Source organism: Candoia aspera, chromosome 7 (genome assembly GCF_035149785.1).
Source record: "Candoia aspera isolate rCanAsp1 chromosome 7, rCanAsp1.hap2, whole genome shotgun sequence".
Taxonomy (NCBI): Eukaryota; Metazoa; Chordata; class Lepidosauria; order Squamata; family Boidae; genus Candoia; species Candoia aspera.
Window position 1 is genome coordinate 54,719,310 of NC_086159.1, and position 23,000 is coordinate 54,742,309.

At 40.2% G+C, this 23,000-nt stretch overlaps 1 protein-coding gene across 1 annotated transcript in view; it reads right to left on the reverse strand.

Moving 5' to 3' along the window:
- Positions 1–2,744: 2,744 nt before the first annotated feature.
- Positions 2,745–23,000, reverse strand: part of PPP1R3A (protein phosphatase 1 regulatory subunit 3A) — a 32,657-nt gene continuing 12,401 nt past the window's right edge. The window contains exons 2-4 of the mRNA XM_063309453.1: positions 9,036–9,094; positions 8,801–8,928; positions 2,745–5,642 (exon numbers count right to left, since the gene is read on the reverse strand). Of these exons, the coding sequence (XP_063165523.1) occupies positions 2,880–5,642; positions 8,801–8,928; positions 9,036–9,094 (2,950 nt within the window). The 3' untranslated portion in view covers positions 2,745–2,879. The remainder of the gene's footprint in view (positions 5,643–8,800; positions 8,929–9,035; positions 9,095–23,000) is intronic.

A 23,000-nucleotide genomic window follows, 5' to 3' on the forward strand; every position in this document is an offset into this window, starting at 1 on the left:
GAAGCCCAGGAGTGTTTTTCCAGATAAGGAAAACACCTGGAGTCAGCCCATCTGTCCTCTGGATGGCTGCTTGCAGCCAGAAGATCACAAACAGCGTACATGCTCAACTGGTAAGAGCTAGCTGGGAGGCAGAGATGTCATTTCCAAGCCGCACTGTAGCCTTAAAGGGACACTAAGACCGGCCACCCCATTTCTGAATCACCCAATTTATATTTCTTTTAAGTACACGTACCCTAAGAGAGGCTTTCTACAGCAAGGAGAAGCAGGTTCTCTTGGTGCTTATTGTTATTTTTGGGATTAATTTAAATTTTTTTTTTTTAAGTTTTGGATTCTGTTTTTCATCCAAATATTAAGGAGGATTGAGAGTAAATAATTGTCTCCCTGTTATTATTTTTGTACTAAATTTGAAGATATTCGCATTTTCCTACACATTGAATCAGCAGTTTTGAAATTTCAGTTTTCTGCTTCTACTTTCCCTGGGGAACTGTCTTAACAGGCAGGAACCACGCTGAGACGAGGAATAAGTCTCTAGTGTTTTATTACTGCTACATTAGATAGAAAATCCTAACAAACTGAATAAGCTTGAGAAAACCCATACAGATAAACCCCAAAAGTCAAGGCGGGTCTGTTCTGTGTCTCTTTGAATGACTGCTCAATTCCTCACTACTACGCATGCATTTTCCCCCCGATAGGGGCCCCCTCCTGCTCACCATCAGTGCTCATGACAGGAACTGTCTGTTATTTCACTTTCAGTTTTGTAAACACATTCCAGAATTCTTTCATACCTTTGACTTTCGCTGGTTAAACTCCTAGGGGGTGCCATAATCTACTGCTTGAGACATGGAGGAGTTTAAGCAGACTTTCTCTGACTTTCATGAAGATTTTAAACGGATTCTTTTTGATTCCTGTCAAGTTTTTATGCAAGGCATTCAGGATGTTGTGGAAAATATGAGGTTTAAAATGTGTCATCTGGTTAGGGATGTTGTGGAGAAAACTGAGGAATTTATCAGCGACAACAGCGTTTCTTCTAAGAGTGTGATTGGGGCTTCTATTGAAATGCTGGATGAAGATCCGATAGTCAAGTTGAAGAAATTTAGGAGAGACATCAAGTTGCAAGTCATAAGTGAAATTGATTTTCTGATGGAACAGCATGGAAAAGTAGGGGTCATTATGCATGGGAGGTCTCCTGAAGAAAAGCTGGAGTTTTTGTGGGGGGCAGTTGGGCTGTTCAATTTTTTTTTAAGAAAAAAGCTCTGTGCATATTGTGGGGATATGTAAATATTCTGGTTTATTTTGAAGTGTGATAAGGTTTAAGAATATTTATCCGGATTGCTTTTAGGGTTTGGCTGATTTCATTTATCTTTAATGATTTGGATTAAGATTATTAAAGTATAATAAAAATAATAAATGTTTGGTTTTAAGTTTAATATGATTAAGATTGTTAAAATTGTTGTACTATCAAGTATAATGGCAGACAATTTATATGTTTTTAGTTTGATCTTTATTACAGTAGACAGGAATGTATAGAACAGTAGTAGGAAGGAAATAATTAAATGTTTTCTTTGGGGGGGTTGATTAGGATATATACAGTATGTGTGTGTGTGTGTATTTAAGGGGAGGGAGCAATTGTATTTAGTGCTTTTTATAATGTGTCAATTTATAGAAATAATGTGATTTTGGTTTAATACAGAGTAAGGGATTGATTATGGAAAATTGTTGTATATCCTTGCTGTTAAAAGTCAGAAGTCACCTCTTTTTTTCATTTTGAAAATTTTCTCTTGTGTTTCTACACTTTTGTAATTTTTTTTTCTTTTCAGTTTTTTGTTTTTCTGTAGTTTTTAATCTTTGCTTAAACTTAATAAAATTCTTATTAAAAAAAGAAAAGAAAAAAAGCAGGCAATGTAACCTGTAACAGAGTTTTTCCACCCACATCTGCAAGTTAATTAGAGCAAAAGATCAGCCTTTCCCAACTTGGTACTTTGTAGAATTCCCAGCCAGCCTTTGGTCATATTAGCTAAGAATTTGCTATTCCAGTACATCTGGAAGGAGCCACACTGAAGAAGATGGCTATAATATTTAATAGATTTAGTGAGTGAAGTCCTTATGATTTTTTTATGTCCCATTGATTACAGTGGTTCATGCACAAATCAAATTTCCAGTGAATTGTGTCCATGATTGGTATTAATCTATTAAGAATATAGTCAAATAACCATAGTTAGTTAGGAGTTTGAGTAGGAAGGAGGGCTTGGATTTAGGTCACTAGATTCTTAGAAATCAAAGGTTTCCACATGGCAGAATAGGAAAACCATGGGAGGAACACAGGTGGCATAGTCCATATAAAGGAATGGTGTCCAAAACTCTTGGGCAACACATACTGAAGAGTAATGGGAGTGCTTCTTCTCATCGATTCATTGCAGTGTTAATTGCCAACTGTTCAGCAAGGGAAACTCTTGTATTAACATGCCCTGTTAGCAAGTTCCTTCTTTTTAAAAAAAATTAAATATTTATTTATATTGCTAAATGTATTTATTTTTTTAATTCACAGAAAATGAAGCTATACTACAAAATAAATGAACATGATCCAATCTGAACAGACTGAAGCTTCCCACTTTCATAATGGGATAAGAAACAGCAGATAGACTCAGTGTAATTTGATATGCTGCAGACCTCTGATTCATACAGGTATTTAATGGTCCTATGCAGGATGGTTGCATGTATGAAGGTTGCATGTATGCATGTATAGGAAGAAACTCCATCTGCATTCTTCTTAAGCAATATTTGAAAAGAGGAGAGGAGTCTTATCTTGGTTTTAAGAGTAGACACTGTTGCCCTTTGGGACATGCAGTTATTAAATTTTAAAGAAGATGTGAATATTTATACTATTCCTTTTTGACAGATTTTTTGTTTCTCCTACCCTCACAATATAACCAGTACAATGAAAATAAGTAGAGTGCAAAGCAAACAATTAAATCATAGTGATACAATGTTACACAAAATACAATGAACAAAAGGAAATAAAGTATCTTGTAAGCAATGTGCTTTAACGCAAGACACTCAGCAGGCAAATTATAAGCTTCATTTTGCTGGCCAGAAATTCCTATATGATCAGAAAAAGGCTGGTTACCAAGTCCGACAATATTCAATTTTTCTTCAGTTATTAAACCTTCTAAATCTAAGCTTGTCTCTTCCCTTTCTTCAGTTGGTTCCCTAATTAGAATTGTGGGCCCTATTTGTTTTTGTGGACTGAACTCTGTTTGAAGGGAAAACTGGCCTATGTTTTCTTCTCTGTTCTCATTAGGAGGAAATTCTTGGGGTTTAGTGATATTTAGAATAGCATGAGTTATTTCACCTGCTGGGTTGAAGTTGCATCCAGACTGAGCTGCAATTTCAGTTGAAGCATCCATATGTGGAGGCAACACCTCTTCTATATCAGCAGTATGAGCACCTACAAATCCTTTGGAAGATATCACTGAAGAGCTTTCATAACAGCTTCCCTCCATATTTTTATCCAAACTGGATATTTTTGGTTCAGTTTTGGGAGCTATGTGAGAAAATGATCTCCAGATGCTTCTCTCTTCAGCTTCTTCATTGTGTAAGCCTTGTGAAGAATGTTCTGAATGTTTCAATGGTACTTCAGAATGTACACCTTGCTCAGAAACAGTTTCTCCTTCTGCCGAAAAAGGCCACAATATTTCAGTGGATGGTGAATTATTTATGGAATTAGGTTCTGCTTTGGCAAGTATTTCATTTGTAGCATGTGTTGAAATCATTTCCTTATGTACTGTTTCATGTGTGTGTACATTATTAATATCTGAAGCAGATTCCTTTCCAAATCTGGTGTCATATAATACACCTTCTCTATTGCATTGACAAAGAGGATAATGTAACCCATCATTTCTTCCTTCATGTATATCAAACACACCTTCTTTTTTCTCTGTGGGCCTGTCACTTAGTGCAGTCTCTTGGGGTAGCTTAACAATTACTGCTTTTTCACCAGCAGACATTTTTTCAGGAATACTTTCTGATGTCATTTTAATTATATAAGCAGCTGTAACTGCCTCTTCTTCCCCTGTACTATCATGCCTAGTGACTGAAGTCTCCTCATATCTTAGTGTGTCTTGGCAGGTAAACAATTCATCCGTGGGACTTACTTTCAGACATCTTGTATTATCGCTAATACCCCCCATGGCTTTGCCACCTGTTAGTTCCTTCATCTGCACTCTTTTATTTGCTTCACTGTGCCTTTCTGCCAGCTGAGTTTCTGAACCACTCCGCCTCTGAATCACCGATCTGTCCCAGGTGCTCTGATCTTTAAGAATAACCCTGTCAGGTTCACTTTGGCAGGGTTCCATCTCTAAAATATTTCTGTTTGCTGGGTCATCGCTCTGACTGTACTTTCTTTTTTCTAAGTTGCTTCTGGTATCAGACATTTCCTTTGTGTTTATTGATGTAGGTTGTATAATGATACTTTCATCAGTTGGTGGTACAACATGAGGGTGACTTTCCCGAAGTCTACTTGTATTATGAATGTTCTCAGGGATTCTAATTTCTGTTCTTTTTGAGTCATGACTTGATTCATCCATAATGGGACTTTTGCTTTCTGATTTATTTTTATCAGAGTTTCCACTATCACTTAGATATGGTAGTCCTATTGATTTAGGCATTTGCTCTTCTTCTTTTTCATCTAGGACACTGGAAATCATTACTTCTTCTCTTTGAGGTGTCTTATCTATCCTGTTGATTTCATAATCATGTTTTCTATATCTGTTGGTAGAACATATTTGCTTTTCTGGAGATTTCTCTGAAATTCTCAACATGCTTTCTTTCTCCTTATCAACATGGTATTCAGACTTATATTTTTCTTCTACAATGTCTTCTGAATGAGAGCTTACAAAATAATTTTCTGTGACATCAGCATCAGCTAGGGTGTCACCATTTAAACTTCTGTTTACACATAATTGGTTTTTGCTTTCAACTTTCTCTCTTTGGGGTTCTTGTCTGATGATGTTTTCTGAATTTGACTCTGGAGTTTGGGAAGCTATTTCCTGCATAAGTTGCTCCTGAACTGACTTGGCATTATTATCCTTTATTTTTAATGCATTTTCTTTTAACTGCCCTGCTTCACCATCTTCTGAGGAAATTGTCTCTCTCACTTTTTTGAAGTTATAATCATCCTCACCTATGAATAAAGTCTCTGTTGTTTTACTTCCTGGGGCATTATTAGATTCATCATTTGGAATATCTGCATGATACATTCCACAATTGCTTGAGACAATATCTGAAATATGGGCAGTCTGATTTTCCTTCGGTTCAGACCAATACTCTGGTGAGAAATAGGTTTTGTTTGGCTTGAAATCCTCTGAGGACTGTGCACTTTTGTTTACTGAGTCAACCTCAGTGCATTTTTCTGGGAATAATAACTGCCTATCATTTCCAATGGAACATGTTTGGTTATTCTGCAGTTCTTTGTCTTGTAAAGCATGTTCTGTTGAAGAGCTTATAGGCAGAGGTTGTCTAAGCAAGCCAGAGACTAGCTTGTCCCCCAGTTCCTGTGGTTCATTTGGAAATCTAACTGGCTCAGTTGCATATGAACTCCTTTCACTCGTTGAAGAACCTCTGCTTCTAGTGAAGTGCTGACTTAGCTGAAACAATAGAATAAAAAAAAAAAGAGTGAGAATGTGTGTGAATGTGTGTGTGAATAGACTAAATGCACACACACATATACACACACATACACACATGAAAAAGGATTTAATTCAGGAAAGGTCTTTTTTCCAGTAAAAACTGTTTTCAGAAAACACGTTTCCAAGCTATTTATAACATGAATATAAACACATGTGCATGCACACACAGCCACAAAGGGCAACATTAGACTGTGTAAGAAGCAAGAAATAAAATATATCTCAGTTCTCCACCCTTCTTTTTTATGTCCCTCCCCATCTAACCCTGTTTATTCATGAGCTCAGTAAGCATTAAGTCTGTTTCATAGAAATGAATCCTGAAGAGAATATTCTGTACAAGGCAAGCTAATTCATTCACAGAGCACATTCCATTCTAGGCATGCTTTATTTTAAAGTGAGTGCAGTGACACAGTGCATCAAAGCTAAAGAATGTACAGGATTGTCCAGTAAAATAAAGACACATTTTCACACTGACAAATACTACAAAGGTTATGTTTGACTCATTTCTCCCAGGACCCCTCAGACAGGAATGTTTTAGAAACTCCAGAAACTGAGAGTTAGGAAAGGCCACACATAAGTTTCTTCAGCATTACCCCAATATCAAATTATTTTATTCAACAGCGTTTGCTCCTTATGGCATTCTTCCCTTGCTTTCAAATGCTCGGATGGATGGTTCTATACCAATCAATTAGAGGGTAGCTTCTTGGATACCCCCTTATTACATTTACACTTGCTGCAGATACCCCTATTACAGTGTCTCTTATTAATATGTTTTCTGCAAAGCCTCTGCAAACTATTAATAGTAAAACGTCACTCAAAGAAAAGTGAAGGAACTAATGTTTCTGCAAATTCTGTTTTAATGACCCTCTGCCAACTAGTGCTCAAATGTATCTGAGCTTTTCAGTGATGCCAACTGTCAGGATTTAATAGTGAGATGCCTGTTTCTTTTCCCCCCAATCTCCCTCCTTATAACTGACATTTGCATGATTTCAATAATTATATGCAAATCTTACGATTTCCCCTTCTCACATAAGGCTGATGTTACTTGTCAACTGCCGAGCTGTCTTGTGAGCCATTGCCTATGGGTTTCAAAGATTTGGTTGCATTTCCATTTATTATAGACCTCTATTGTTTAATTCATTATACAGCATATGAAGTAAATTAAAACCTGAATAGCACACATATATGCTTCTCAATTATTGTACAGATGATCACTTGTTTTTTTTTTTTTAAAAACTATACATTTAAGTCTTCTTGTATTGGGAAATACTATGACTTTTCATAGTTTCTCTCTTCTTAATAAAAAATAATAATACTTCGATGCTGATTATTCAGACAGTAAAAGCTCCATTCTGAATGACAACTTTGAACTCTCCTAAAGTTAGAGCTAAGATAGCTTTGGGCTTCTATGTGAAAAATTGTCTTATTCACTACCCAAAATGGCTGTGTGGTGCTAATGTTTAGCATGTCCCTTTGTGTGTTTCAGATTTTATGTTTTCACTAGCAAACCACCATTATATTCCTGCTTATTTAGTTGTGTATGTAACTATGCTATGATTTTTCTTCTCATAAAATATAGGTGTACCCATTTAATAAAATTCACACAATACAGTGTTCACCATACATGGCATTGAAGATAAAATTAATGTTTAATATGAATATATTTCTTTATAAAATCATTGTGATTTAGTCAATGTTAGGAATGTGTGTTTTACATCTGGAAGGTGGTATCCATCATCAGGTGCAATTTTTGAGCTTTAAAAGGATAACAGATTTTCCCTACTATTATTCTCTCCAGAACCAAAATTTATGGACAGGGAGCATAACAAAACTTTTCTTAATCAGTGGTAAGGAGCAGGGGCCACAGTAGAATTTATCTTACCCAGTTATCAAATGCTAAAAGGATTCACTCCCAACATCATTGCTATTGCTCTTTGATGAGCTTACAAAAAATCACTGCTGAGCAGCCATCAGTTATAGCCTATGTATAGCCCCCTAACTGTAGAACTAAAAAAAAAATTGGGAAAAAATATGATCATAGAGATCAGGAAAACAAGAATTTGAGTTATTATTCTTCTATTGCTTTCAAATTGTCCCTTATATCCTGTGATAAAAAAGAGAAATAAGTTGTTAAATTAAAGATAACAAAATAAACTGTTTCAAAACATCCTATATCTTTTAATCATACTAAATAAGTAATTGAAGCTCTGATACTAACATAGCATTGGCAAATTATGTAGTATACCTATCACCATTGTTGAAGCAGAGAAGGATCTTTCTTTTTGTGGAATATATAATAATATTATCTAACAGAAGTGAACAATGTTTGGGTGACCAGAGACTGTTCTTTCTTTAAAAAAGTTATTTTGGGTGGTCGAGTACCGTAGTAGACAAGACAGTAATTTGATGTCATCAAAGCAGACAAGGTTAAATTTTGGAGGTATGGAGATTTAGTGATAGCATTCTTGATATGTTAGACGTAAACAATCTTCAGGGATTTTTTTGAAGAAAAATGACTGAAAAGTTTGTTATGAAAATTAAATATGATTTCTGCTTCTTCCCAAAAATTTCAGAGCTGTGTGTGATTCATGCACTGTAAGCTACCATCCCTCAACCTCCCTTAGTTAGAAGATTGCAATCCTTTGGTTGCTGAAGAAATATACCAGGGTACATAACTTGAGATCATAGACAGAATAGTCTGTCTGGGGAATCCAACATCAAATCCCTGCTTATTTTTCACCACCAGTTTTTGAATTTTATACTTGGAAAACTCAATAAAATGTGTCCAACCTCAAAATGTCCACAGAATGATTGGTCAGTGGGAGGCCAGAGAGGGTGGGATGAGAGGGAATAATAATCTGAAGAATTCTATGCCCCACCAGCTTTCTAACTTCTCCTCTGGAAAAATTTGGTTAGCCAGTTTGGTTGGTCTAATTAAATGTGCATTGCTTGCAATGGGAAGGAATATTTGTTTATTTTAAAAAATGAAAGAACAGAGAATGCTGTTTGATTCTACTTCCAGCATTCTGACATGCAGCTGAACAAGTTTTAGAGTACTTTAAAGTCACAAAAGTTTCTTTCTTGAAATTGTTCTGTAAAAGATAGATTTGAAAGCTTACCAGCAACTCCAATTCTTTATCATTTTCATATTCATTACAATCAACATTTTTTTCTTCTTCATTTTCTTTCCTGTGTTTAATTTCGTTATCATCCACATGCGAATAAAGGATTCGGGGGATGTCTAAGTCTAAAGATTTAATCAAAATAATTAAATAATATCCACCAGGATGTTTTGTTACTTAAAAAAAATAATAACATGCATTACAGAAGGATGAATTGACTGAGATTTTCTACCTGGGATTCGGGGATTATTCCAAATGTCTTCATCAGCTGTTGCCAATGTTTCCTCTTTACTGTTAAATGACAAAGAAAACTAAGTGATAGTTATCAAAATCCTCTTCTGAATTTTTTTAGCTATAATGTTATCATAGTTAATGTTGTATTTTGTATAAATATAACTTTAAATAATTGCCCCCACATCTGGCTTCATGTGATAATCTAATGTCACATAGAAAGACAATGACAGTAACCTAATCTCTCCATGGTTCCTTCCATAAATCTAACCTGGGCTAAAAGGAGTACAAGGAATTGGATATCCCATGTTTTGTTCTGCAAATTATTCATGTGAATATTGTATATTAGTTCACTAAGGACCATGCTGCAAGGGCCTTAAAGCAGAATGTGCTCTCCATTTTTATCAGTTTGCATATGCTTAGGCTGAGAACAAGAATGGGTAGGGTATTTGTTATTTTTATGTTGCTTTGAGGAGGTCTGCTTTGGTATAGTTTGAGAAATCTAGTTTGATATCATTTTATGTTTCCCTTTCATTAATGAATGTTCTTTAAAATTGAATACAAAGGATGTTTCTATAGTAGTTTGAAAGAGCGAGCGATGGATTCCATAACTTTATCAAGTTCAGACTTCTGTCAATGGAATAGGGAGACGGGTAGTCTTTGCCAAATCCAACCCCCCTTACATCCAGCTGTTCCATATGGTTGGGTAAGTCTTCCAAACAGGATGGAGAATTCTACAAGGGAAATAAAATGGAGGAAAAATAACCACTTTGCCTGTTTCACTGATAGAAGCTTCAACAGGTACAAAGACTTTTTGGCAGCAAGCGGATGTTGTTGGATGTACTCATGTATTCAGACTGGTTCAGATAATCTATCAGAACCACTGCAATTAAGATAAGAACCTTGAAACTGGGTACAACTCTCATTCAAATAGAACCAAAAGTTCTGTTTCACTTGAAAGTCCTGCAACTTACTTGTATAAGCTTAATATTCTGATTTTAACCAGGGTAACATTTTGTTGAGTGGCAGTATCATATAGTTTTACTATGGATCATCAAATAGCTTGATAAAAAATAGGAGGTCCTTTCATGACTCTAAATTCCTTAGCTTATTGATAATATCCATGGATTTTTTTTTTCACATAGCAGCTGCATTGGACCGAGTCTTTCTGAAATGCTGTGACTGATCTGAGATGCAGGAGATATCTCATCTTATCTTCAGTTCAAGATGGACACAACCTCTTTTTTCTAAAGCTAAACACATTTTGATTGGTCAGTCCTGAGAAGGATAGTCTTTTATTCTGCCCTATGCTTCATAATGGAAGGAAGGTGGAGTGAATTTTACATGCGTGTAAGTTGTATGTGAAAATATGTATATTCATTTTGATGCTAAAGAATATAACACTCATATTGAGAAAGATAAAGGTAAAATCTCCTTTGAATCAGTATTGAAATCCTTTTTGTTCCCAACCGAACTATAGTCCTAGTAATCTCCCATTCAGATATTAGCTAGATCTAATTCTGTAATTGTTTCAAGATCATCCTAGTTGGCAATTATATTGACAATCTTAGATCTAAATTTTACTTTATTTTATTCAATTTAATATTTTTAAGGAAAGATTCTATAAGGCTAGTTGAATGGTTAGAACAAGGAATGCTGATTACCTAATACACATGGACAAAAAAAAAATCTATGAAGATCATACACACACACAGTCCCATGATATAAGTACAATATTAGAAAGGCAAGTAGTTTCTAACTTTAAGTATATGTATAAATATGTAAGATAGCCTAATGCATTTAAGATTAATCTCTTCACATGGTTGTACTTTAGATATCAGCAATATGTGACAACTGTTATCAGCTACTCAATCACTACATACCATTTGCACGCTCCTTCTATTATTGAGAGAAAGAGAATGAGAGAGATTACATATTATTATATTATATTATATTATATTATATTATATTATATTATATTATATTATTATTATATTCAGGCTCAAATTGACTCATATTTGTAAATAAAAATGTTCCAATTTGGACTAGACAGAATTCACTTCTATTCTAGTCCTATAGTTCAGTTCAAGAGGAACATTTCCTTCATGAGGACCATTAAAATTAACTAAAATATGTTTTAGTTGATTGTCTGTAGGAGACATGTCTGGTGATGATCTCCTATATATTTACATTCTGTCTTTTCCAATCTACTTGCTCTCTTCACTATTAGCTCATGTTCTGGTCTTATAATCAATTATGCATCTTTCCTTTTTCATTTTATTCAAATACCTTGTAGGCAAACTGATGTTATTCACCAGAAATAATCAGCAAGAGCTTGTTAATTTATACCTGGCTAAAATAGTCTGCATGTGGCCTGGGTTGTCACCATCTTTTTATTTATAATCCTGTTTTCTCTTCTTTTCATAATACATAGTAAAATAATCCTGTTGACAAATACTGTATTTATTTAAACAGTGTCTCTGTTGTTTCGATAGCATCTTTACAATGGAAAACATTCAGATAATATGTGAAACTCATATAGCAAAATATATTCCATATTTCTTGATCCCATGTAGTTTCTCTCATAAAACTTCAGTTTGATTTAATATCCTGATGTCATAGATTCATTTCTGTTAGTATACTGTAGCTGTTTTAAAATCAAATAAGGGAGACTCTGACTTTTCTATGTATTTAGATTTATATATTATTGCACTATAGGTTTCTTGGGCTTCAAGCTATATAAATAATCATGCATCAGAATAGAATGTCCTGCTTAGTGATTCTGATCCAGAGAAATATTAATTGTGGAAATTCAGCAGCCTGAGATGGAAGTGAATCCACCTAAAGGATCAGAAATTAGTACTGAGCTTTTCAATCACAGATTGAACCTTCTGACCATTGATACAACCTTCTGGTCATGACTCTCTGTTGGTCTATTTTAGGATGTTGTCTGATTGCAGCTTTTTCTGTGTCATATGTGATACTGTAGGATTGTGCAAAATAAATAAAACAAAACCAGTATCATGAGAAATTTTTAAAAATTTCTCTTTTGAAAGCAAGATAATGCAAATTTACAGTTCAGAGTAACATGCTGGATGATTTTGATGCCATATTTAGATCCTAGCACAAATTAGGTAAATTCTGTGAGCAGTTACTGTGTATAGATGTCCATGTCATTTCTAATTCTATAGGGTACAACTAAGATATGAACTAAACAATAATTTCTAGGTTTTGCAGATGGCCTCTTGCTGAAATATCGGATACTCTTTAGAAATGCATAATATGTATCTTCTATACTAATGTTGTAAGAATTTCAAAACTGCCTCTGGACTATGTCAGAATAGCCCTTAAATCAAGAATATTCAAATTTCAGAAACACTATGGAATAAATACCAATCCAAAATAATTTTAGCAGTAAATACACTGGCTGTTAGTGCTGAGTTGTATAACATGTCATGAGTTCCTCTTCCACTCAGTATTAGGGATCCTGTTACCAGTTGCAATGTAAATGGGGCATTTCCTCTTCACATCATTTATTTTAGAGTTATTCCATTTCCTTTATAATGTTGGTGGTCTGCATATTTAATATGGTTAAATACTTGTAGTAGAAAATAAATGGCAGGACATAGTTTCAATAGGTGACTTAACCTACAACTGTGTAACTAATTAACTGGTATTAAGACCTAAGTCAGAATTATTTCTGAATAGAAAGAAGGCTAGAGTTGGAAGTGGCCATTCAGGCCATCAAATCCACATTCTCATCAGTGCAGAAATCGAAATTAAAGCATCCTTGACAGATTCTTAGTAGGGGGTTGCATTATAATATGCTGTACAGATACACTTCAAATTATATATATGTAGCAATGTAGTTAAATTTATATTTAAACAAGTTCTGTTGTTCAAAGAAGAAGAATACAGAGTATTCATCAGGCAAAATTAGTTTTGGTTCAAAAACGATTTGCTATACAAACAGTGAAAACTCTTCTGATGATCTTGTCAATTATATTTAACTACATTGCTTCGAATTGCGTGAGCCTGCTCAGAGTTCCAGACAACCAGCAAAGACTCTTTCCCATGATACTCAATTCTACCTGCTTCAAGTCTTGTCCTGAGCCATCAGTTGGCATTCCATGAACCATAAAGAGGTTAATCCTTTGTTAGGCTGACCAAAGGCATTTCTTATACATGAACTGTATGCTCTACATTAGCTTAATATAATAAGAGTTTATCTTTCCAACAAGCCTGTTCAATCACTGCCTTTTTTTTCAGAACAATATTTAATAGCACATTTCTCAGATACGATCAGCTAAAAAAGGAACTAGAGAGCCACAGTGGTGTGGTCATTAAAGTATTGGAGCAGCAGTGGTGAGCCTTGGCTCTCAATGGGTGACTTTGGGCCTGTTATTCTCTCTCAGCCCAACCTACCGCACAGGATTGCTGTTGTTGGGAAGTGTGGGAAGAAGGAACCCTACGTACACTACTTGTGCAGTAAAAAAGCTGGAATATTAATCTAACAAATAAGGAACAATCCATCCACTTTGTAATAAGTAGTTTTTCTTTTTCCGGTAGATATTTAGCTACTATCTATCTTCGTAATAGCATTCAGTGAGTATCCAAGGAGACAGCCATGTTTCTGGCAATTGCCCCAAAGTCAGAAAGCACCTCACAACAAGTGCTATCTGGAAAAAGAAATTTAGCTCCTTTGAATCTCTTCACCACCAAAGAAATTTGCCCCAAAGTACTATTGAAACTAGTATGGCCAATGTTGAAACCAATCAAAGGGTAGCAAAATTGCTTTTATACTTGAGTACAGCTCAATTATTTCTTCAAATATCATGTATTTAATTGCAGTGGAAAAAAAGGGGTGTGTGGAACCCTGCATATTTTTTTTTTTGCAATTGTTCTTCAGTTTTTTAACATATAGGACCTCCAATTTCACACTCCTTAAAACTGCTTGAGGCACTTTCATTAGGACTATGCTTTTAAGTTCTTGAGCTAAAATACTTATTCGGTGGTGGTCTTATGAGATACAGAACCACTCTGTAAGGGTTAACATACAGAAAATAGTATACATATCATTACAGGACTATGAGGGAATTCTCTGGAATCAGGGACTGGGGAGACACATTCTTAAAAAATAACAGGCCGCCACCCAAAGTCATGTTGTACCATTATATGCAAATATTCTCAGGTGTAAATGGAAGTGGATTAGGATATGTAATCATAAGGTAGGAAACTGAGGTTTATTCATGTTTGGAAGTTTGACCTTATTCTTGGGCAGACATTTCAAGTATATCAAGTAACTGCCAGTTCTCATAACTATTTTAGTGGGTATGTTGAAATGATTTAGGGTTTTGCTGCGGGTAACAAGGTCACCAACCAGGTTCTGTTAAATCTCTTACCCAGTTCAATTCAAGTTTATTATTATTCTCTTCTACTGGAGTTTATTATTTATTCATTTAACTTGTTTACGTGCACTTCTCAGGTTGAAGCATCTCAAAGCAATTTACAGTAAAAACAGCATAAAATACCCAAAGAATAATGGATTAAAATAAAACAGTATTTCATTTGCTGCATTTAATATAAAACAGTATTAAAACATCAATTAAAAAAGAAGTGGGGAAAACATTCATAGAAAGGCCTAGGTGAAGGGTTTTCACCAGGCACCTGAGATGATAAAATTGTGGAGTTGGGCACCCACCATAGAGAATGCCTGCCAGCAAGCAGCTACCAGATGGCATTCAGCAATTCTCAGTATATGTAGCAGGCAAGTGTTCCCAGTCCCAAATTGTTGAGGAACTTGTATGATATAGCCAAAACTTTGATGCTAAGTTGGTAGTTAATTGGCAGTCAGTGCAGTTGCTTCAACAAAGACATAACATGTGCATGGATAGGTGCCCCACTCAATAACTTGGCTGCCCAAATAACTGCCACATTCTGCCACAGCTGCAGCCTCTGGACCTAAAGGAAAGATAGCCTCACAGAGTGCATTACAATAAACTAAACATGAGATTACTAATGCACAAACAACTGCAACTAGGCTATAAAGAAAGGGGTACAGTTGGTATATCAACCATTTTTGAGAGCCGGTTTGGTGTTGGGGCTAAGATGCTGGGCTAGAAACCAGGAGACTTTAAGTTCTAGACTTCCCTTAGACATGAAAGCCAGCTGGGTGACCTTGGGCCAGTCACTCTCTCGCAGCCCAAACTACAACACAGGGTGTGGGGAAAATACAAGGTGGGAGCATTAGGTATGTACACTGCCTTGAGTTCATAAGAAATAAATGCAGAATAAATTGAATGAATATATGCATGAAATTAGGCATTCCTTCTGTTAATGCAACTTGGGCTTTCAGTGACAATGACAACTCTAAAACTACCGTCCCACTACATACATCTTTTGGGGGAGGACGTATAACTTGCTTAGCACAGGTAAATTCTCCAGGAGCAAAGTCTCCATATTTTGGGGAGTCAGTCTCAGTTTATTTGCCCTTATCTGACCCATCACTTCATCCAGATACTTGTTCAAGGTGTGTCCAATTTTTCATAATTCAGATTCTATGGAGAAGTAGGACTGAATGTCATTCCTGTATTGATGACACTTACTCCCCAAACTCCTAATGATGACCTCAAGTGGTTTCATATAGATGTTTAACAGCATCGGTAACAAAATAATGCCCCATGCTAACCTACAGCATAGCTGCAATACTGTAGAAGTACTGACATTCCATACTGCTCTCTGAAACCATCCCTGCAATAGAACAGAGCCACTGTAAAACAGTGGCCACAATCCTTAATTCACATGGATGGTCCTAAGAAAATACTGTGGTATTTTCTTAGGACCAAACAGTATCCAAAATCACTGACAGATCAAGCTGGATGAACATCATCATAGGCCTTATGTCTCTTTCCCACAGAGGTTATCAATCAGGGCAATTTTGGCTCAATCTGTACTTAAACCTAACTGAAAAAGCTAAAGATTATTGGCATCCTTCAAGAGCATCTACTGCATAGACAAGTAGCTCTCCCCCAAAAGGTATATTTTGGTAGTTAACCAAATCCTTTGGATATAGGGAGGATATTGTTAGAAATGGGTAGACTACTACTTCCTTTAAGCGAAGATAGGCAAGGATCAAGACAGAATGTGGTAGGCTGGTGTAATGGTATGTGGGAATGACCTTCGGATATAGGGCAAAGAGATGCAGCCAAGGGAATGGTCAGAGAGAGGGCAGCTGAGCCCGCAGCAGGAATGTGGACAGGGCAAGAGGTGCCTAAGAGACGCTCTCTAGGTTTTGGCTGTAAAGGGGATGGGGAGAGAAGTACTTTCAAACTTGCAAGATTCTCTTAATGTAGCTTTACAATAAAGTGGAATTAGCTCATCTGGTCCTATTTCCTGGTCTATCTGGAAAGGCTGACAGCTGGATAGCTACAAGAATCTTGTCTTTCAATCTGATAAATTGAAAATGATTCCATATAGTTAAATGAGATAATACATTGGATATCTTAATATACACTGTTTCAAAAGCAGAGTTCATATTCAGACACACACAAGCAATTTTATCCATAGTGCCTTACTCTTTATGGCTTCAACTGTGGGTTTTCTGAAACAAACAAACAAAAAAAGAAAGGACCCCCGAGTGTTCTGCTGGATGGCTTCTTGAGGATGCAGTGAGATCTTTTGTTTCTTTTTTGTTTGTGTCTTTTTTTTGCAGTTATAATTACCATGCAATAGGCATAGTTATATGCAACATGGCATGTCTGGCTGGCATCATGGTGGGAATTACCAGTTGCAGTCTATCTAATTCCTAGCCTGCTTCATTTCATGGAACAATAATTTAACTCAGTAAATAAGTGTGTTGCAAAGTATGTAAACTGCACTTTCTCCATTTGGAAATATCACTAGTAATGAGTGAGCCAAGATCCCACAGGCATTTCTCTTATAACTAGCATTTGGCACTAGCAGGATTATGTGTCAAGGGCAGCCTTGCTGCAAGAAAGACACGGACTCACTTAGAGGGTCTAAGGATTTCCGGCTTTATTGGAACAGTATGCATGCAATGAAAAAGACGGGAATCCTTATGTGTTGGCAGGGTGTCCTGTTTATACCCAGGTGGCGGACCTTGTCCTACTCCACCCCCTGTTGACCCTCGAGCCAGGACCGGATGGGTGCTTGGGACTGTGATGCGTCTGCTGATGGGCGATTCCGGTGATCTTCGGCGTTCTCCTTTGTTTCCTCGCCTTCGTCCGGTGCAGGTGTGTCCCCCGGGGTAATGGGAAGGCATTCCCCCGATCTTTCTATGGGTGCCAAGTCCGGTCTGAGGGGCGTTTCTATTATGTTGGTGATTCCTTTATGGATATGGGTGCTTGAGGGATATGTGAGTGATTAAGGGATTATGCTTATCCCTTCCTCTTTCCTAATGTGCACGTTCCCCGTTGTGATGCACATATGCCTTACAACGGGGAACATGACATGCTGCCCCCCAAAGAAAATCTTAGGGTGCTGGTTTAGATGGGTATGCTTCATGGAAGCTCTTTACCAGCCATTTAGCTGAGACATGTTGAGCTTGGACCCACTCTGGGTGTGGGAAATGTCTCCATTTAACGAGGTACTGCAGTGTGCCCCTCAGCCTCCTGGAGTCGAGTACCTCTTGTATCTCAAAATGTTGTTGCCCATCTATCATGATAGGTGGGGGCGGGGGGTTTTCTGTGTGCCATTTCGAAAGGGTGGCTGGTTTCAGGAGGGCACAGTGGAATACTGGGTGTATGCGCCGTAGATTGTGGGGTAAGTCCAGTTTAAAGGTGACTGGGTTAATAATCTCTGTGATTGGGAACGGTCCAATAAATTTGGGTGCCAGTTTCTTGGAGGGCTGTGGGGATTTGATGAACTTAGTGGAGAGGTAGACCCTATCTCCCACTTTGTAGTTTGGTTGCGCTGCCCTGTGATTATCTGCAAACTTCTTGTATGATGCTCGCGTGTCAGCAAGAGCCAGTTGGATGATGGGCCAAACCGTGCCCAGTTGTGCTGCCCAGTCATCTGGAGAACAGGGTGGGGTGTCTGGTTGGGGCAGTTCTGGGATTGGCACAAAGTCTCTGCCATAGACCACCTTGAATGGGGTGTGACCTGTGCTCTGGTGTACTGCATTGTTGTAGGCCACCTCTGCAAAAGGTAGCAGGTCCACCCAATTGTCCTGTTGGTAATTAATAAATGCTCGTAGGAACTGCTCCAGGGTGGAGTTGAGAATCTCCATAGAGCCATCTGTGTGGGGGTGCCAAGCCATTGACAGTGCTTGCTTCATGCCAATGAGGTTTAAGAATTCTTTCCAGAACCTGGAGGTAAATTGTGTGCCCCTATCGGTCACCAAACGGGAGGGGGCGCCATGGAGTTTGTAGATGTGGGTGAGGAATAGGCGTGCCAGCTGTTGCGCGGAGGGGATGGATGCGCAGGGTATGAAGTGTGCCTGCTTGGAAAAATAGTCTTTTACCACCCAGATGATGGTTTTTCTTTGGCTGGGTGGCAGGTCGACTATGAAGTCCATGGAAATCTCCTCCCAGGGGCGGGAGGGGCTTGCTACTTTCTGCAGCAGTCCTTGGGGTTTCCCCACCTTCCGTTTTGACCTTGCACATGTGGGGCAAGCCGTGACATATTCTTTGACGTCTTTTCTGAGGGTGGGCCACCAGAATTGTCTCCTAATTAAGTGTAAGGTTTTAACAAACCCAAAATGCCCAGCCATCTTATCATCATGGGAGCGGTTTAAAACCTCCGCTCTCAATGATTCTGGCATGTATAGGGTTTTTTGTCTCCAGGCTAGCCCGTTCGTAAGAGATATATGGTGTTGGTTGTTTTGCAACCATGTATATTTCTTGAGGGCTTGAACGAGTCTTTGTTGCCAGTCCGGTGAAATTGACCTGCGTCTCCCTCCGTTCGCCGGTGGTTGCGCTGAGGTGCGTTGGGTTTTTGTCTGGCTGCGTGTGATAGCAGGGCAGCCCAGCTGTGTGTCTGTCCACACAGTGCCCACAATGTTCGATGCCTGGCCGGCATCCTGAGGTCGTCGGGAAAGGGCATCTGCCAGGAAGTTCTTTCTCCCCGGTATGAACTTAAGTTTGAAGTTAAATCTGCTAAAGAACTGCGCCCAGCGTACTTGCTTTGGACTGAGGCATTTTGGGGTGCTGAAAGCCTCCAGGTTTTTGTGGTCAGTCCAGACCTCGAAGGGGCAGGAGGCCCCTTCCAGGAGGTGCCTCCATGTTTCCAGGGCTGCCTTGACCACGAACGCCTCCTTTTCCCACATGTGCCATCTCCGTTCCGTTTCAGAGAACTTGCGGGAGAGGTATGCACAGGGCTTCAGCTGATTGTCAAAATCGCGCTGAAGGAGGAGTGCTCCGATAGAAAAATCTGAGGCGTCTACTTGCACGACAAAGGGTCTGGTGGGGTCGGGATGCTGCAGTACTGGCTCCGCCGTAAAGAGGCTTTTGAGGCATTCGAAAGCCGTTTGACAATCAGCTGTCCAGTTTAGCAGCGCCCCCGGGTTTCGTGATTTTCGTGTATCTCCTAGGCCCTTTGTCCGGAGTAGGTTTGTTAGCGGCAGCACAATTTCCGCTAGCCCCTGGATGAAACCCCTATAGAAATTAGTGAACCCGAGGAAACTTTGAAGTTGCCTCCTCGTGCGTGGGCGCTCCCACTCCAGTATGGCCTGGACCTTGCTAGGGTCCATTTCGATCCCCCTTGCTGAGATCTGATAGCCAAGCTAGTCGATTTGCTCCTTGTGAAACTCACACTTGGAGAGCTTAGCGTATAGCTCTGCCTTGCGGAGTTTCGTGAGCACTGGGGGTGAGTTTGTCAGCCTCCTTTTCCCCGAAAACATCGGCAAAGTCTGCATGTCTGGCTGGCAGGCCCTCCGGGGTTGCTGCCTCCAGGTGCATCGAGGTGGTTGTCGCCCTCCCCACTGCAGCATAGGGAACCCGATCCCCTGTGGGTGCTTGGTAACGCCCGTCTGAAAAGGTGATCTCTCTGGTTGTCCAATTTATTTGAGGGTTGTGATGCTCAAGCCACAGGATCCCTAAGATGAGTAGGGGTTGGCCCACCAGTGCCACTATGAAGGGCAGGCTTTTCTCGTGGTCGCCGAGCCTCAGCGCAACTCTGTCCGTGTATTGGGTGACCGGGCCCCCTCCCGCTGCTGATCCATCCAACTGTGTGAACACCAAGTGGTGCTGAAGTGGATAGCAGCGAAGGTTGAGTGTGGCTACCAGGTCCGGGTGCATGAGGCATTTCGAGCAGCCCAAATCAATCAGCGCCCAAACTCTCTCTGTTTTTCCCCTGTGGGCCAGGGTGACTCTCACATATAGGGTGGGACAGTTCTCACCCCAAAGTTGTCGCGCCCTTTGTTGTCTTCCAGCTGTCCTTTGGCGCTCTTTAAGGCAGGTGGCTGGCGTTTCCCGCCGGTTCGTCGTTTCCGCTTTCCTCATCAGCGATGACGTCAGGGAATTCCCTTGCCGAGGTTTCCCCCTTTGCGGCTGGCCTTTTCCTTGGTGTTGGGGTTGGTTTGTTTGGAGCCTTCCCCGGGCTGTCTCTCGCCTTTGCTCTCGGGCAAGCCGCTGCCTTGTGGTTCTCCTCCCCGCACTTGAAGCACTGACCACTGGCAAAATGTTGGTCCCTGTCGTCCTTACGAGGTTGGGATCTTGGGTTCACGGGTCTTGCAGCTGTGCGGGGTCCTCTCGCCGCCTCTGCATACTGCGCTTCCCTCTGCGTCTGGAGGAAAGTTTTCTGGGCGTCCTCTGCCTCCCCTGCCAGCCGGATCCACTCCACCAGAGTGTTGGGGTTGTTTCTGCAGAGTGCCCACCTGAGTACATTCAGGATCAACCCTTCCTTGAATTTTTCGATGAGGGTTGATTGGGACCATACCTCGACCTTACCGGCCAGGGCTTGGAACTCCATGGCATAATCTGCCACGGAGCGCTGTCCTTGTTTGAGGGCTTTCAAAGCTCTTTTTGCCCTCTCCCTTTCCAGGGGGTCCCTGAAATACAGTTCCACTGCCCATAGGAACTCGTTGCAGTCGAGTTCCGGGGCGCCTGACTGGCACAACTGGATGTACCAGTCGGCAGCACGTCCTTTCAGCTTGACAGCTAGGGCATTTACCTTGCCCCTCTCAGTTTGAAAATAGGGGCCCCATTCTTCCAGGTAGATCCTCGCATTCGTGAGGAAGAAAGAAAGTTTTGTGGGGTCCCCATCGAACTTTATCCCGAAGTCCTTGATCGCCACTCTCGGTGGGCTCCAAGCCGCAGCTGGGCGATGCTGGGTACTTCGGGCAGTCGGGGCTCTGTGGTTGGGACATGGGGATTCCCTCCATCTGGCGTCGGGTGGTGTTTGTGCCCTCTCATGTCGGCTTCCGGTGTGTTGGACTCGCCTCGGCTGTGGGGTGGGAGGGTGGGGTGCAGCCCATCTGGCGGGTACCTGGAACCGGACTCTGCCTGGTGCTGCATCATCCTCTGGACCTCTCCTCCGTCTCTCCGGCTGGTGCGTCTCCGAGGGGGGGGGGTGAAGGGTGTCGGGCTTCTGGTGCCTGGTCCCTCCGCTCCCCGGCTGTGGGACTCGTATGCCTCTGCTAACCTCTGGAGCAGCTGCCGCATCGCCTCCAGCTTTTCCTCGACCGCGCTCAGCCTTGCCGCCATTCGCGAGCTCGCCATGGTGTGGTGGCCTCCGGTTCTTGACGCCTTTGATGTCGGGACGTCCCGCGGTTCCTCTGGGGTGCCATGCGATCCAGGTGAGGATCCGTCCGTCTCGTCGAGGGTGAGCCATGGGCCTCGGGACTCATGGGTATTGCTCGCTGTGGCTTCTCCCTCCAAACTCAATCCTGAGCTCTCCTGGACATCGCGCCGTCGGGGCCTCGGGCATCTTCCGTTCGTCTGGACAGGAGTTCCGTTGCCGGTCGCCGGGTAGCCACTTCTCCGTGAATTGAAGTCTTCCATCCTAGCGTGGATCCCTCACAGAACTGGTCCGGATTGTTGCTAGGGAAAAATTTTTTTTGGATTCCCGTCTTTATGTCAAGGGCAGCCTTGCTGCAAGAAAGACACGGACTCATTTAGAGGGTCTAAGGATTTCCGGCTTTATTGGAACAGTATGCATGCAATGAAAAAGACGGGAATCCTTATGTGTTGGCAGGATGTCCTGTTTATACCCCGGTGGCGGACCTTGTCCTACTCCACCCCCTGTTGACCCTCGAGCCAGGACCGGATGGGTGCTTGGGACTGTGATGCGTCTGCTGATGGGCGATTCCGGCGATCTTCAGCGTTCTCCTTTGTTTCCTCGCCTTCGTCCGGTGCAGGTGCGTCCCCCGGGGTAATGGGAAGGCGTTCCCCCAATCTTTCTATGGGTGCCAAGTCCGGTCTGAGGGGCGTTTCTATTATGTTGGTGATTCCTTTATGGATATGGGTGCTTGAGGGATATGTGAGTGATTAAGGGATTATGCTTATCCCTTCCTCTTTCCTAATGTGCATGTTCCCCGTTGTGATGCACATATGCCTTACAACGGGGAACATGACATTATGCAACTAATGACTAGACTAGTAGGGACTGAATAATAAACTGTTTGCCTACTTGTTTTAAATAGGTATGCCTAGGAAAATTCTAAAACTAGTTTATCAGCTTTCAGATATTTAAATACATCTCAGAATCAATGTTTCTGCTTACAATAGAACCTAAAACAAGTTTTTGTGCTAGTCCCATTCATTGCAGCAAACTTAGGTAGGATGAACTCTTAAAGGATTGCCTGTTATTTATTTATTTCCTGTATTTCTAGGACATTTTTGTTGTTTTTTACATTCAAATGTAAAACTAATAAAATAAAGCATACTGCTTCATAAAACAGCAGTAACCACACACACACCATAAAATTAAATTTAAATTTGGCTGAAATGTCAATTCAACAGAAGGCAAAACCTCAGGATAAAAAGATAAAAGCCTCCCAACTAAAGCA